The sequence below is a fragment of the Anneissia japonica genome, unplaced genomic scaffold (genome assembly GCF_011630105.1).
Source record: "Anneissia japonica isolate Jap-2015-1 unplaced genomic scaffold, ASM1163010v1 scaffold6406_len342834_cov151, whole genome shotgun sequence".
NCBI lineage: Eukaryota > Metazoa > Echinodermata > Crinoidea > Comatulida > Comatulidae > Anneissia > Anneissia japonica.
Window position 1 is genome coordinate 92,446 of NW_022738763.1, and position 16,602 is coordinate 109,047.

General features: G+C 36.0%; 1 protein-coding gene across 1 annotated transcript in view; it reads right to left on the reverse strand.

The window, feature by feature from the left end:
- Positions 1–6,209: 6,209 nt before the first annotated feature.
- LOC117117814 (PAN2-PAN3 deadenylation complex subunit pan3-like) overlaps positions 6,210–16,602 on the reverse strand; it is a 38,420-nt gene continuing 28,027 nt past the window's right edge. Inside the window, exons 12-16 of the mRNA XM_033262281.1 lie at positions 15,487–15,731; positions 14,456–14,595; positions 13,399–13,593; positions 12,676–12,814; positions 6,210–12,201 (exon numbers count right to left, since the gene is read on the reverse strand). Of these exons, the coding sequence (XP_033118172.1) occupies positions 12,046–12,201; positions 12,676–12,814; positions 13,399–13,593; positions 14,456–14,595; positions 15,487–15,731 (875 nt within the window). The 3' untranslated portion in view covers positions 6,210–12,045. The remainder of the gene's footprint in view (positions 12,202–12,675; positions 12,815–13,398; positions 13,594–14,455; positions 14,596–15,486; positions 15,732–16,602) is intronic.

The following is a 16,602-nucleotide window of genomic DNA, read 5'->3' on the forward strand; positions in this document are numbered from 1 at the left end:
CCCTTAGGGGAGAAGAAAGTCATTGATCGAGTTCCTAGTCCATATATCTAAACGCTATGTATCCATTGGCGAAAAGCGCTATATAAATGTCTATATTTAGATTTAGATACAACAGCTTTTTGGCAAAAAACCAAAACACGTAAGCAAACTAGAGCAGTCACTCCATAGAGTTATACAGTGTCTAAGTACAGAACAAAACACAGGCCGTGTATGGGCGATTCCATTTTTCACTTTTACGCTCGAGGGTCAAAAAAAAAATCAAAAAAAAAAAAAAAAATCAAAAGAAATTATGATTCCTTTATCACATGAAATTCATATTACAATCATACATATCCGAAAGTGGACTTCAATATAGCAATATGCTATATAATCATAGACGAGTCAAATGGCAGTGTTTAAGGCAAGGGTGCAACCTACAGCCATAATATCGGCGCTGGGTTCGAATGGCAGGCTCGTCTATGGTTCTGGAGGTGGAACAAGTCTTCTCGGATAAGGACTATAAACCTTAGGCCCAGTGTACACAACTGGCCATTGTGCACTTTAAAGAACCTAGTACATCCTTCGAAACAAGCAGGCCGGGTTACCCCGGTGTACTGGTCCTTCATACAGCCCATGCCACTGTGGTCTCATCCAGACGCTGAACAGACGTTGATGAGTAACTGAATAGAACTATATTATAATAATGTTATTTCTTATGACGTAACGTTATACTGTCATTGTGGTTTACATTGTTTATCTTCTCATGGGTCATGCATCAAATTCCCATAGTTAAAGAGAATTTGATACAGGGAAACATTTATAGATAGGGATATTGCATTATTAATGGTGTTGTGCTTAGATTGCACGCGGCAATACCGTAATAATTTATATGAAAAACTGTCTAGAGAAGTAGGTCTATTTGAAATATATTACTGCATCCGGCCCTCTGTAAAGAAAACATATTACAGATGCTTTGGGTGAATTGAAAACAGTTTTAGCAAAAACAAAGCGAGTAGAGAGAAGTTTCTTTTGGTTATTAAACAAAAACAAGAAAAAAAAAATTAAGTAAAATTAGTGAGAGTTGTTTTGAACACTTGCTTATATCAGTATCCACCTTCAACAAAACATATACAGGAAACATTGAGAGAGGAAGCAATCACTATTCGTACCTTAGTTGGCATAAGCAGGCGACATGATTGAAAGAGCAGAGGAACAGAAGAAAATAATAGGTTGGTGTTATTCAATAATAGCACTATCAGATCCTGTTTATAATGTCTAGCCAGTTGAATTTTGGAAACTTGCAAATCGGAACTAATCTACGCGACCTTCACCGTGCGTCCAGGTGTAATGACGATTTTTGAGAAACAAGGGATTAAGGTTATAGCAGTAACGCATATAAACTCGGTATTTGTATTATCCATTGTAGATGTACATAGGCGTATAAATGAAAATTAAAATGTAGGCCTATATACATATATCCACTGGATACTTACAGCGGCTGCTCAGTTCTTTCCATGCTCAGCACCCGAGGAGGCAATCTCCTAATCTTTGTAAATTGTGCTAGTATGCATGTTATTTTTTGTGCGCATGTGTCAAGCACACGGAGGCAATGTGTTAACGTCCTGCCCGAAGGACGAGATAATTCATCCTTCCGGGATGCCAATCAACATTAACTGACCAATCAGAAAAGGGGATGCGTGTGTCCTATCAACACATGTACTGTCCCGCAAATGCAAGCGTCTAAACGTACGTTTACAATGTTTTGTGGGACCATAGCAACAAGATCCAAGGGGCTGGGGTTAGCGGAAAGGTCAATAGAGCAGAGTGTCTGACCCAATGTCACATAAAAGACAAAGCAAGTACGACACTCGGAGCTTTCGATTTGTGCGACGACGCGACGCTTGAACGGAATCACTCATGCGTGACCGTCCTACCTGGCGTTCTACGTTATCTGCATAACGTAGATTTAGCCATATTGCGTTCGAGTATTTACTCGACGAGGTGACCTTAACGTTCTCGCATGCGCAGATGACTTTTACTGACGTCATTACGTTCTACTGTCGTCGTGCAATCGAAAGTCCCCTACTAGCATGTCTAGAACTCGTTCCATCTCTCTAGCCCATTGCAGCTGCGCTAATTCGCCCTGTCACCTTGCCTTTACCATGCCATACAAATAAATGGAAATTAGAAAAGATAAATAAGGAAATCAGTGGTCAAGTGAGAAAGACTGGTGGGTGGACGTAATGGCCGCAATACTTGGAAAACAAGACAATAGTCATAACAGGATGGATTTGTTTTGATTGCCATGCACACGATACACCATCATAATATTTTGTCTGTCAAACTGGGCGATGTTTGATCCGACTTCGACAGTGTATGCACGCGTTGAAAAACAGACTAGGGATGCTTTCGATTGCACGACGCTGTAGGGCGTAGAATGTAATGACGTCAATAAAAAGTCATCTGCGCAAGATTTCTCGGATTTCTTGTCACGTGGATTCGCATGAGTGAATCCGTTGTAGCGTGCGTCGTCCCTGTTGTCATAATATTTGGGTCATATTCAGACATGTTTGAGGACTATGGAGAGAGAAAGCGGTCAAACCCAATACAGTACAAGAATTAAAGAGATGACCAATACGATAGATGGCTTGGAGTGAGAGTAGTTAGTCAAATCCAATAGCTAGAATATAAGAGACAGCCCAGAACAAAAAAGAAAGAAGGCAAGAATTCTGTTAGGCCCCATGTGGCACCAATATGATCATGTAACAGGGGCTGTTGTATACATACAACATATTACTAAAATATTGTTATAATTCGAGACCAAGTTTCCTGATAATTTGGGGTGGTTTCTTGGTTTTTCCTTTTGTTAGCTTTGGTATTGTTATTTAGTTATTTGAAAAAGTGGTCTCGAATCTGAGGGATCTAGGAATTAGAGGGTACACTCTATATAGGCCTAAATACATAATTGTGTTTATTTTCATGTCTGCTGTAGAAGTGATTGGTAATTTCTACCTTGAGGTTGGGGGTTCAAAACCTCACTATGCTGGTCGCTTGTGTCCTTGGCAAAATTATCTAAGGTTTTCTTAAAACCCAGTGTGAGTGGGTACATGGTAGGATCTATACCAAGAGCTGTTTCTAGGAAAACCAGGTAGTGCAGAATGTGTTCCATAGATATTGCAGCTTTGAAATTGCGTCGCTAGCAGTGATTGATACCTTCTTGGCCAGAAGCCAGTGATTAGTCACTTTCTGGCCAGAAGCTGCAGTAAGACAGTAGAAATAGAGAGCTTTCGATTTGTGCGACGACGCGACGCTAGAACGGAATCACTCATGCATGACCGTCCTACCTGCCGTCCTATGTTCGTTGCATACATAGATTTAGCCAACTTGCATTCCAGAATGTACCCGATGAGGTGACCATAACGTTCTCGCATGCGCAGATAACTTTCACTGATGTCATTATGTTCTACCGTCGTCGTGCAATCAAAAGTACCCTACTCTCTAAAGGCCAACTCAGACAGCGTCGACCTACGCAGCCCGACCCGATTTATCGTCGGGGACAGTCTTAAGCCGTCGTGAGAAATATTAAACATGTATAATAATCTACGACGCGGCTTCCCCCGACGCACACCATCGCGTCTGCGTTTAACTCACACAGATCGAGTCGGGCTGCGTCGTACGACGCTATCTGAGTTGGCCTTTAGGGGGTGGCGCTTAGAGAAAAAGCCAACCCAGGCTGGTTAAATCTGCAAATTTCTAAAGACTTCAGAAATGCTAACAAAAACAAATAACAACAAACTTAAGCTTGTTTCTTTTATTAAAATACCTCAAATATTTACAATTGAACAAGAGGATAAATTCGTACAGGGAATCTTACACTATTAATACTACAATAGTCTTGTACAAAACATCTCACAAAATTGAATGCATTCTCTCAACAACAGATGAAAGAATTAAATTATCCCATAATCATCCATTATTAACACACAGCACTGGCTTTCATCTAGACAAGTCTCAGCCATGTATTGTAGGCCCCATTACACCTTTAAAATGTTTTATTTGCCTCATAAATTCACCCTGTATCGGCCAATTGGACCTCCAGCTAATAGACACAAAAAGATAAAATATTACAATAAAATATATGTGACAAAAATGAGGGCGCAAGATTTAGATCATGGCTAACAGATTGTACCTGCAATTGAGGGTTAAGGGGGAATTTTAGCCATCAGGGGTAAATTTTAACCGCCAGGGTCATTTTTACTCCGAAGGCTGATTTCAAAAAGCTGGAATTTGTAGTCTTTGCATTAATTATAGGCTCCTGAGAAACAGTACACTCATACAAACAAAATTAACAATACAGTATTTTCAGAATAACTTCTGTTTATAGCATACTCAAATTCAGATAAAATCAATTATTTTTTTAATGAAAATCAAGAAATGGTTAAAAATAACTGAACTCTATAATTATAATATTTCGAAACAATTTTAATTATTATTACCTGTTGCAAAAATATAGCCACTAGTACTGAATAAGAATTAACACCATATGGTTCAAATATTATCTTTGACCGCAACTGGTTACACTTCCAAACAATTTGCATGCTGTTGCCATTGTAACACTATTCCACCTTCCTTGTATATTACTGAATTGTTGGCAATCCATGCACAATTTAATATTATTACACCATTCATGCCTAATTCATGGTGCAAAATGATATGCAATGATTAAGGCCAAAATACTACATTCTTGGCACAAACTCCTAGCTTAGCTTTTCTGGAAATTGAAGCATAAGCTGCAACATTTCAGGCCTTAACTGTTGAATTCTCTAGTCTAACTATTCCATACCAGACTGAGCTGTTTCATACTTTTCTGGTATAACTATTAAACATAAGCCCGTTATTAAATTCCTAGCCTAACCGTACCTCTGGGTCAATCTGTTAACCTCCTCTTCTCAACTGTTTAATATTTGGGCCAAACTTTAGCATTATGTTCCTAAACTGTTGCATTCATAGCCCAAGCTGTGTTCAATTAAATTCCTAGCCTAACCTGCTGCACCTCTGGGCCAATCTGTTACCCTCCTCTCCTCAACTGTTTAATATTTGGGCCAAACTTTAGCATTATGTTCCTAAACTGTTGCATTCATAGCCCAAGCTGTGTTCAATTAAATTCCTGGCCTAACCTGTTGGTACCCTTCTCTCCTCAACTGTTAAATACTTGGGCAGAAATTTAGCATTATGCCTGGGATGTTAGATTCGTAGCCCAACCTGCGTTCACTTGCAGGGCACTTTAACATTCAAGGATACAGGATAAAGCTTAAACAGAACCGTAAAGGTTACTTCCACTGTCATTTCCGAAACAACGTATCAACCTAATTCAGATAAATTCTGAACCTTAAAATATCAACATATATTTTTTTTTATTAATTGGAAGATATTGCAGCATAAAGGTTTTATTTTAAATCCTACTGTTATTAAATGCTTAAAGCTAAATACTACACCGTTTATGTCTTTAATCAGAAAACTGAATTATTGGATAAGTATATTATGAATAATTATTTTTGGAAAGAGCAGGTGGAGAAGGGTGGGGATATAACTTGTCCAACAAACTGTATGTATCCTGCAACACAGAAAGATTATCAACAATCTTCCAGGCACGCATCCATCCTTCAAAATTCATTGAAAGTATGAATACAAATATAAATAACAGCTGCTAACAAACTTTAAATAAAATGTACAAAAAAGAAAAAAAAAAAAAAAAAAATACTAGCATATAAAAAACTCAAAGTCACATGTCCTGTTAGGCAGTGATTGATGTTTATATACACAATTATTCCTTCCTGGTACAGGAACAATTATTCCTATGGGATTTCACAAAAAAGTTGCAGGTAAAAGCACATGTTTTGCCGTTATGTATATGGAAATAATATTATCAGTGGTGTACAATTATTGTGTGTGTTTAATTCTCGATAGCATGCAACGCTGGCGACATTCAGATTTGAGTACTATGCAGCTCCACAATAAACTAGATTTTCTATTTATTATTTACATCAAAATGAATAAAATAAGATAAAAAAAAAAAAAATACAAACAAATGAGGTATTTTAATTTTGTAGACTGGAGAAGAATCCTCCTTAAAGCCAGGCTCCGGCAAGAAAAACCCCCAATTTTTGATGTGTTGTAGAGCTGATTTTTCTAAGACAAAAACAGCACATTTGATGAAAAACTCTGAAACATTTAATGGGATACAGATTTTTTAATATTTAAAAACTGGACGAAAAAGGGGCAAAAACCATCCTTTTTTCCACATTCCTCATATCATACTGTACATCTATATTAGCAAATCACAGGTATTTTCCCATAAATTTAATAGCTTTACAATTAATTATTTTATATTTCAAATATTTTCGAGGAGTTTCCACATTTTTATTTAGCATCCTCAACTAGATTTTTAAATAACTTCCTTATGACCTTTCAAGATGATTTCACCTAGATTTGACCAACTTTCTTGATCTATAACACAGAAACCGGTAAAAGTATGAGGTAAAATAACAACCGCAGGTCTTGTGCAATAGTCATGTAATCATTCAATGAATATTACACAATATAAGCAATAATACACCTCCTTATAAGGATGTCATCAGCAGACGATATTTATCGCTAATCAGGAAGAAACAGGTTGATTTCTAAGAAGCATGAAATTCACTTTAAATTTACTATCATCAACGATACTACATTAAGTAAACATCCTCATGATGCAAAATCAATGTAGCACATGAATGTTTAATGCTATGTTTGAGTAGATTTAGCCCACCTATGACACAGAATATATTTTCTCTGAACCTGGTAAAAGTTAGGCTTAAACACTTAAAATGTAACCTTTATATCCACTTCTAATCATTCAAAGTTGGGCCTACAAGTATGTGTGTGTGTAAAGGGTGTGAGGATTTGTATGTGTATACTTCATTCCCATTGGCTTTTAAGAGAATACCCTAGCAGGACCTGTTTCCTTATTTAGCCAAGGAAAATAATAATACTAGTCTAGATATACAAATAGAACTCAGTATAACATTAATATATAAAACCAAGACATTTGTGACCAAAAAACAACAAAAAAATAAACCATATACTTAGCCTAAGTATGAATACTAAAATAAAAACTTTTTAGATTAAGAAGTGGCTAGTTGCTATGGTAACAGCATGAGCTATTTCAGTGGCATTTATTACATTGCAACAGGGAATTATAATTTTGTTAAATTTGATTTTTTTTAATGTTTTAATACAAATATTTCAATATTTCCGTGACAATGTTGAAATTGATCAAGGTGACATGAAAACTGGAAAAATAGAATAAAAGGTTCATAAAATAGAGCAAATTTAAATTTCATATTGTAATGGTTACTGATAATGAATTCGCTCTGGAGTCGAATTCGAGAGCTATACTTTTACAAATGGAAGAAGCAATGATCAGAACTTATTGCGTAAATATATGAGACCTATGCGATAAGGCTAGACCGTGCAAACCCAGAGATTACGTCCAAAACAAACCGAGTACTGACAAGAAATTAGATACATTTCAATATAAAAACCACTGAGGATTAAATGTACACAAACTCTCATGGATATCCTCATACGCACCTAAACAAATATCCATACACATTTCCCCACACACACAGACACACTCACCCACCCATACATACAGTAACAAATCTACTCCTTCAGTAGAGAATAAAAACACATTCAAACCCCCCCATTCCCCACATATAATTTCCACCATTTTTTTTTTCCCAATTATTTTGAAATTTTAAAATCTGGGTTTGCACGTTGCCAAGTAGACCTAAGCTATCAAATTTAGTGCATTGGGTTACTGTTGTCTTTACCTATCACGACTGCGGTTTCACAGCCTAAATAGCAAGCCTCAATAAGAGTGAATTCCTATCAAACAACAGCCCACCAGCTGCAAAAGTCATTTGTAGCAAAGTCAATAACAGCTGAAGAAAACATGATGGCAAAAAACAACACCATGCATATTCATTTTCCACATGTTTGCTTTTGTTTCACCAAGTATATAAGTTTTGAAAAATTCATTTACTTATCAAAAAGAACACATTTGGAAATCATCTTTCACGGTGCATTTGTATCAAATTGTGAATCATTTCGCCATGTTTTTACACATGTCATATATTGCACAACAAAAATCTTATTTACACCTTTCTAAAGCTTGCGTTAAAAACAAAAGTACATAGGCAAGAATAAACAGAATATAAGATGCTTATGACATTTGCGGAAGATTCGCAAACAGCCTTGCACGTATCATTCCCGTTTAGTACAGTAGTAATCCTTGTTTACCGCAGCGCATTGTGAATATACGGCCGGTAATATATGAAGGACAGTACATGTAGTGCGGAGCATCTCGGCCGTCCGTTGGAAAAACAACGTAACTACTTTTATATTTTTGTTAAATTATGTTGTTTGGCTTTGGAATGGCTGATCTAATTAATATTAGACCATGCCAAAGATTAAAACAGCTGGCTAATCTCCCACAAATATGATTAATCACTACCCCTTGGAAAAGTGATTAGGAAGGGTTTGATATATATATATATTTCAATCATGCCAATTCAACAAAGTTAGCCATGGAAAAAAAAAAAACATGGTCATTGCACATAATAGAAATTGGCTGAACATGTTAAATACATCAATTTTTCGACAATAGCATTCCCTATAAATGGGTTAGACAGGGTAACGGGAGCCATAACCTAATTAAAAAAAAAAAGTGGGTGGGGTGTAAAATCAGGGATTCTGACAAAATTTATGCAGGCAATAATCTAATATATTTATTGGGCCTCAATGAGAAAATTTTAAATAAAAATCAGGTTTAACAGGAAATGAATTATAGTTAAAAAAAAAAATTGTATTTGGTTGAACAATTTCTGCTTTTTAACACTCAATTAAATCAGTCATTTAAAACCATGACATACAGTAAAACTGAAACCGTGCATGCACTGCGGTAAACAAAGTTAACCCCTGTCAGACTATCAAATTTTCTCTGACAAAAAAATGTTGAACGCCCATATATAGTCATGATGTGTCTATATATGGTCATGATATGATGTCATCATAACCATGTTTAGTTACAAAACTTGATAGTCTGGACTACATTAAAGGAAAGAGAAGACACAGATGCTTGCTTGTAAACTGTTAACACATTTGGTACTATCAAAGGCACAACTGTATTGTGGAAGATTTTATGACAGAATTTTGGAGTGAATTATAGAAACTTAGTTTTCTAATACAAAATATTTTCACTTATTTAACACAGAATACAGAGATTGGATGATTTAAGTCATATTTTTGATAATTATTTATATTCTATAAATTAATGCTGTGGTTTTATGACCAATCGTTAGGCCCTATCCAGAATATGAAATTGTATTTGACAAAAAAAAAATTATTGTGTGCCCGTATATAGTCATTATGTGCCTATATATGGTCACCTAATGACTATACGGACATATATGGTCATGATGTGATATGATGTCATCATGACCATATTCAGGCATGCAACATGTTTTTGTCAAGTAAAATTTTATAGTCTGGACAAGGAGTTACATTCATGCGTTCAATAAATGCTGCACGCTGTTATGACAGCCAAACCAGGAGACCGGGATGAATCATATAATTGTGGGCCAACTAAAAAATAAATTAAGTAGGAGTAAATATATCAACCTGTATCAAAAACTAAGGTTTACATTTGAAACACAGGGCATTAAATTAGTAACTGCAACTGGTAAGTGGAGGCTATCAAATTCACTAAATGTGGCTGGTTAACGGAGGCTATCAAACTACAAAAGCACAGATGGTAATCAGAGGCCATCAAATGATTAAGCAGGGCTGTTTAATGGAGGCCATAAAACTACTGGGCGCTACTAGTATGTGTAGGCCGTTTGCTTTCCCTTATTGTCGTCCAGGCCCAATTTTAAGATAATTTCTGTAACAAAAAAAAAAACTATGAAATTGTTACATAATGGCTTTTTTTGCTGCAACTCATTAATGCACTGTTTTTCTTCCCTAATCTCTTTGGTCCAAACTGGAGCTGTTAACCATTTGTACAAGTATGGAGTCAAGTATCTATGCCCTCCAAGTAAACTTATATACACGTTATTTATAAATCATCCAAGACTTGAACGAAAGCCAAGGAAATAACGGCAGCAAATAATTTGCTACATCGTATTACAAATCAGCGACTGTAGACTCTCATAACTGGTTGCCAGGAAGTCATATGATTTCTGTCCCAATGAAAGAACAATATAAAGCAAGACAATGGTATTTCAGAACCAGTCATTAAAAGTTAACCGATTCTTCCAAATTATTTTGAAGAGATTGTTTCCATTAAAATTTTAGAAGTGTCTTATCAAATAAAATAATAGGAGCATTAAAAAATATTGTAATTTTAGGACAACAATTTTGATACTGTTGCTGGCAGTGAATTGAAATATAAATACTGTATAGACAACTGGTAGGTATGTTAAGTTATGTTGTCTTAAGGGAATGTATAAAAATCAGTTCAGCAGTAAATGTCCCTTTAAATAAATTTTATCTCTTTGCTAAATCTGACCATCTTAAAGGTGAAGTACAAATTAGTTATGCATCTAAACTCTATGAAAAAAAAACTTGCATCCAGAGAAATTTTTTATTTATAAAAAGGTAAACAATTTTTTTTTATCAGTAATTTAAGTCTCAACAGAAATTCCTACTTTTAACTGTGGGTGGGAGAATTAGATCTTATGGTAGCTACAGTACTACTACATGGACTAGAGTGGGCCAAATTTGATCGAAAACCTTTATTCTGGTTACATCTGTAACCAGAGAGTGAAAAAATATCTTTTAGAATAATAAATATCACTGAATGAAATTCCCTCAGAAGAGTCTGCTAGAAAACAAAATATCTTATGGCGTCTTGGCTACTTTTAAAACGTTCATAAATTATGATAATTAGTGGGAACTTAATTATTTAAAAATCTTTAAAAATGTTATTAATTTTTTTTTAATTCAATTAATCTGCTCATAATATAGTAATGCAGATATTTAGGAATGATCCAATTTTATTAATGATTTCCTTTATATCCAGGAAAATTAAACATTTGAATTATGTACTATTATGGTTTATCACTACACAAATGGTAGGACTATCAATAGGTAACAAACTTCAATGATAAAAATCTTGCATCTCCCCCAAAGGGTCCAAGAAGGGAGAAAGCAGCTGAGGAACAGGATTTCTCTGCAATAAAATATCAGTGGGTGGTCAATACATTTACTAATGGTTGCGCTTTACAAACACATGGAGTAAAATTAAATATGTGGTCTGCTGTATAGAGTGACAAGACAGATGATGTATTCTGGGTGTCTTACACAAGACCCAAGAAGTCATATGAAAATCGCAGGTGTTTACCAAGACAACTGGTGATGTAAGAGACTCTGGGTACCTGATATGACACTGGATGAATCTTATGGATATACTACAAAGATCCGGAGTGTCCATGTAAAACATCTGGTGACCTGATAAGACATTAGGTGTCCTTGTTAGGCTCTTGGACACTAAGTGTCCATGCAAGACATTTGGTGACTTGAAAATAACTTAGGTGTCCTTGTAAAGGCTCTTTGAAACTGAGTGTCCATGTAAGACATCTGGTGACGTGAAAAGACCTTAGGTGCTCTTGCAAACAGCCCTTGCTGTCTTGCCAAGACCCAGAGTATTCAGCAAAGAATAAAGGAGTATCCTACCAAAATACTGGATCTCTTGCAAGGACACTGCCTATCTTAGCAATACTCTAGTATGTCCTCTCCAGATCTTTATCACAGGTTGTCTGCCATCTCTGTTCTTCAGGTATGTCTCATTAGACACCAACTGATATCAATGCACCTTACAAACCCCATGACCATATATGAAAGAGAAATGGCTACGCAAGAGAAAAATGGGCATTGAAACAAGTGTCCTATGTGTGATTTGCCCTACGAAGCTGGTTTACCTTGCCAAGTACAAAATGTTCAGGAAATTTTCATGTTGTTTTACTAAACATCTGGTATCTGGGTAGAGCCTCGACTTGCGTGCAGGACTTCCTCGAACGTTGTTTCAAAGCAGTGCTTCAAGTCGGCGTAGGACACCACAAGTACGTTCTGGTCATCCCGCGACATCAGACAAACCTTCTCAGGCACGCCGGCATCAAGCTGTAATAATATTTAGAGAGCATGTTACGCATTTTTAAAAGTTATGGGTGAATTAAATCAGTGGAGGCCCAGTGAGGCAATTGAAAATAGTGCCATTTCCAGCCTTCATGGTGGGGCTAAGACCCTAATCACACTTATTATTATCAGCCCAGCGATGCCTTTACTACAATTAGTATTTCAAGTTTGCACTGCGAACATTCCCGCTTCCTCCTTTGCTTGAAATGTTATGGTATAAGATGTCAAAATTGACAGCTATCAAGATGACACTGGCAACTTTAAAGACAAAGTAAATTTAGGTTGGCTTTGGGCCCGCTTAAAATTTATTGATAGTAAACACTTAAAAAAACAGTGGCCCTGAGTTGATGCACCTATTAAGTGTGGTTGGGCTTTAAGATGGTCTGGACCAAACTTGATTCAGACCCACTATGTTTCTTATTACTGCATGAGTCACTAGAAGCCTTTGCATCAACGTACCTTGTTTAAACAGTGTACAATATGCGCCATGTCAATCCACGGTGCTCCAGCCTCATTCACTTGATGAAAAAGATAATCACGGAAGAGCTTTAACAGGTACCGGTCTCCGGTTTCTGACCACGCGGGATCACCGTTAAATCTTCAGAAATATAATTTAAATCAAAAAAATATTTAATAAATAACAATACCAAAATTAATAATGAAAAAAATATATCCCTTAACACACTACGACCAACTCCAACTCAGAGTATACCCCTAATAAGGTACCGGTCTCCAGTTTCTGACCACGCGGGATCACCGTTAAATCTTCAGAAATATAATTTAAATCAAAAAAATATTTCTCAAAATATTAATAATAATAACTATTAATTATCTCTGTTTTTCATTTTGTTATAGTTAAATCAATTTATTTTGAATTTACTTCTTCAACTCAGAGTACACCCCTAATAAGGAACCCCTATTCAGAGGACACCCCTAATAAGAAACACCCCTATTAAGAAAACACCCCTATTAAGTAAACACCCATATTAAATAGACACTCATATTAAGTAGACACCCCTATTAAGAAATTATCCCTATTAAGAAAGGAATATGGAGAAACCACCTCTATCAAGAAGACAACCGTATTAAAAAGACACCCTTATTAAGGAGACACCTTTATTATAGAGACAAATTTTGGTCCCCATAGGTGTTCCCTTAATAGGGGGTCTACTGTATACTTACTCTGGCCTCTCATTAATGACACCAAATTTTGCGATCAGTCGAAACAAGCGACCATTCTGAACTTCTTTGGCAAGTTCTTCCTCGACGGAGTCTGACCTCATGTAAGCCGCATCCAGCTGCGTGTAGAAACGTGCACCAATCATGGGCATAATGTCGTTGATGCTTTTCGGCCTCCCTTGAGTGGTCAACAAATACCTGTGGAAAAAAAAAAAAATTACTGTAAAATATTTTCGCGATTTTGAAATATTTGTGGCCTTTTATTTCCGTGATTTTATAATTTCCAGTCTTTTTCCAAATGATGCAGAAACCTAGAACTATGATTTATTTAGTTTTTAATTTAGCTAGAACTCCCAATTTTGGTGATTTCTCCCAATTTTTTTAGGCTAGCTACCAAAGGCAAGCCTATTGCAGCTACTCCAAGGCAGGCTTGAACAAGGTCTTTTCAAATCAAAATGTCAGAAATCTTGCAGCAAATTTAGGCCTTACGAAGATGATCAAACTGTTTACCGACAGTTGTCATAATATAATAATAGTAAATATTAATATTTAATAATTAATTATCAACTACGAAATATCTGTATTATAGAAGAAATACAATGCTGTGAATTTTATTCCATTAAAGGTAGGCTTAGGCTTAGCTAGCACCACCACTCTAGTAGGTCTAGCACTGTGTGAAGTGAAGTGTGATGTATTGGCCTAGCTAGCCAAGACAGCTATAGTCATTGCTTTGCATCTGAAGGCAAAAACTATTATTCCAGAAATTCACAATTTTCACGCGCCCTTAACTATTGGGATTGTCGTCTTATCACAAAAATTCATGGCGCCCAAAAATAAAGGGCTTTGCTGTATATTGAAATATAATTATTTCTTAAAGCCAGGCTCCAGTGGAAAACAATTTTTTGTTAAACAGATTTTTTTCAAGACACAAAAATTTGACAAAAAAATAATAGGGAATGGTTAATGAGATACAGATTTTTGAATATTTCAAAAACTGGGGGAAAAAGGTGGAAAAAAGTGGTTAAGTAAGTTTTTCCCCAGTGGCAACACATTTACTTACAAAATAAGGTTTTTCAAATCACTGGAGTAATTGACCGAGACAAGTTCTAATGACGCATTTATTTGGTCGCGGTGAAGCCCGTCCAGAGAGTTGCAAGCTAATGCTAAAACCATGCGCCCAAAAGCCATCAGATCATCTTGCTGTAAATTAAATAAATATATTGCTAAATACAAGTGAATGATAAATGTGAAAAGACACGATAAAAATATTTATAAATTATACAAAAACTGAATAAGACAAATACAATAATAGAACAATACTAAGATTAAAACCAGATTGAAGGATAAAAAAAATAGATAGTAATGATAAACAAAATGCACATTTAAATTACAATTGCTAACAACTTCATATTAGAATATTTGAACATGTTGCTGAATTCAGTATATATTTAATAATGTAAAGTGTACATGGCAAAATATAAAATTGGTAATATAATATATAGTATGGCTGGATTGGATTGGATTTATTCGGTGTAAACACCAAGGACAGCCCACGAAAGTATAGAAGACGACTTATTTCCAGTGGGGTCCTTCTGGTGGTGATTGGACAGTACACCGGGAGACAATCCCCTACTCTTTTCCGAAGAATGCACTGTGTTCTTTAACGTGCACATTGGCCATAAATGCACACGGGACCAATGGCTTAAACGTCTCATCCGAAACACGGTGCACTATTTAACTTGTATTTCAGCTCTCCAGCTGAAACACAAGGAGAGGCAGTGATGAAAATTGAACCGGGGACCTAGAGATCTCCACGGTTCAGCGCATACACAGTGGCTACCACCAGATTAGCTGACTGAGCTCTATTTGAAATCTACTCTTTAGAATCATTGGCACACATTATGTGGTGCATTCACAATAACACAACCCACAGACAACTATAATAATACTATTCTCCTTTGTCATGTCGTGAAAAGGAAATTGAGCAACAAAGGAGAAAGAGTAAACATTCCTTTGTTTGGTAAATTCTTTTGCCTGGAAAATCACATAACTTGGAATGTCAAATAAACGAATATTATCACAAGAACTTACTTGGTAGTGTGGTATCACTGTTATGAGATTTCCCTGATTCGAGTTGTACGTCAAAACGTCAAATATTCCCACGCAATTTAACCTCAGACGATTTCGCGCCGTGATAAGGACCTTCCTTGGGTCAATGACACGACACGCTAGGCCTGCAGCGTGTATGGAACGGATTGTCGAGCTGATTTGCACGATGTACGTCCACAGAAGGTTCTCCGGTAAAAGACCATGTGATGCTCGGGGACCATTGCGATCTTAATATAATGTTACAAGACTTTTTAAAAAATTCAGTGACCTCTACAACAATTATTGCTTGTATACTAAGAAAAGATGACCAGCCTACAATTTTTATTAGCATACTAATTCTAATTTATATGACTTGACCTTTGACATTACTAATAAGTTACGGAATATGTAAAACTACAAGACTGCTTATTGGCTATACACATTTGCAGCTCCACAATGAATACTCTAAAATGTTACAGTTAGTAATTAGTAGAATGGCATTTTGAAATGTACATGGTACTGAAATATAATACATAGTTAAAAGGAAATGTGGATAAAAAACATGTCTAATAACGGAATAAACTAATATCCAAAAACGTGTGTACTGCATTGGAAACTAGTCTTTAGACTTAGTGGCAGGGGTTTAGGCAGAAAAACGAAATAGGCCGTCCAAAATGGAAGCCCGTGCTTCTGGAGTGAAAGACTGAATTGAAACTCCAAGAGCTCTAAAAATTGACCATAGCATTTGAGATATGAGGCTTACAATCCCCAAAACCAGAGTACTTCCGCTAAATGTTAAACTCAGAAATCAGCATGTATACTTTAGTACAGAGAAGTCATAATACATTTATTTATTTTTTAAAAATTTATTTATTCACCAAAACAACAGCGGACACAAATCCGCCACTTACAGTATGGTTAACAAAGGACGAGACGACGGAAACAGAAACACAAACAAAATTAATTTTAACTAATCACGCCTAAAACAATGTGCAGATTGGAGTTAAATAAATCTAAAGACGGATAGTCCTGAACTAACTTGTTATACGAGGAACTTAATCTACTAATAAACCCGTTTTTTAAAATATTGACTCTACTTAAAGGAACGTAAAGAACATC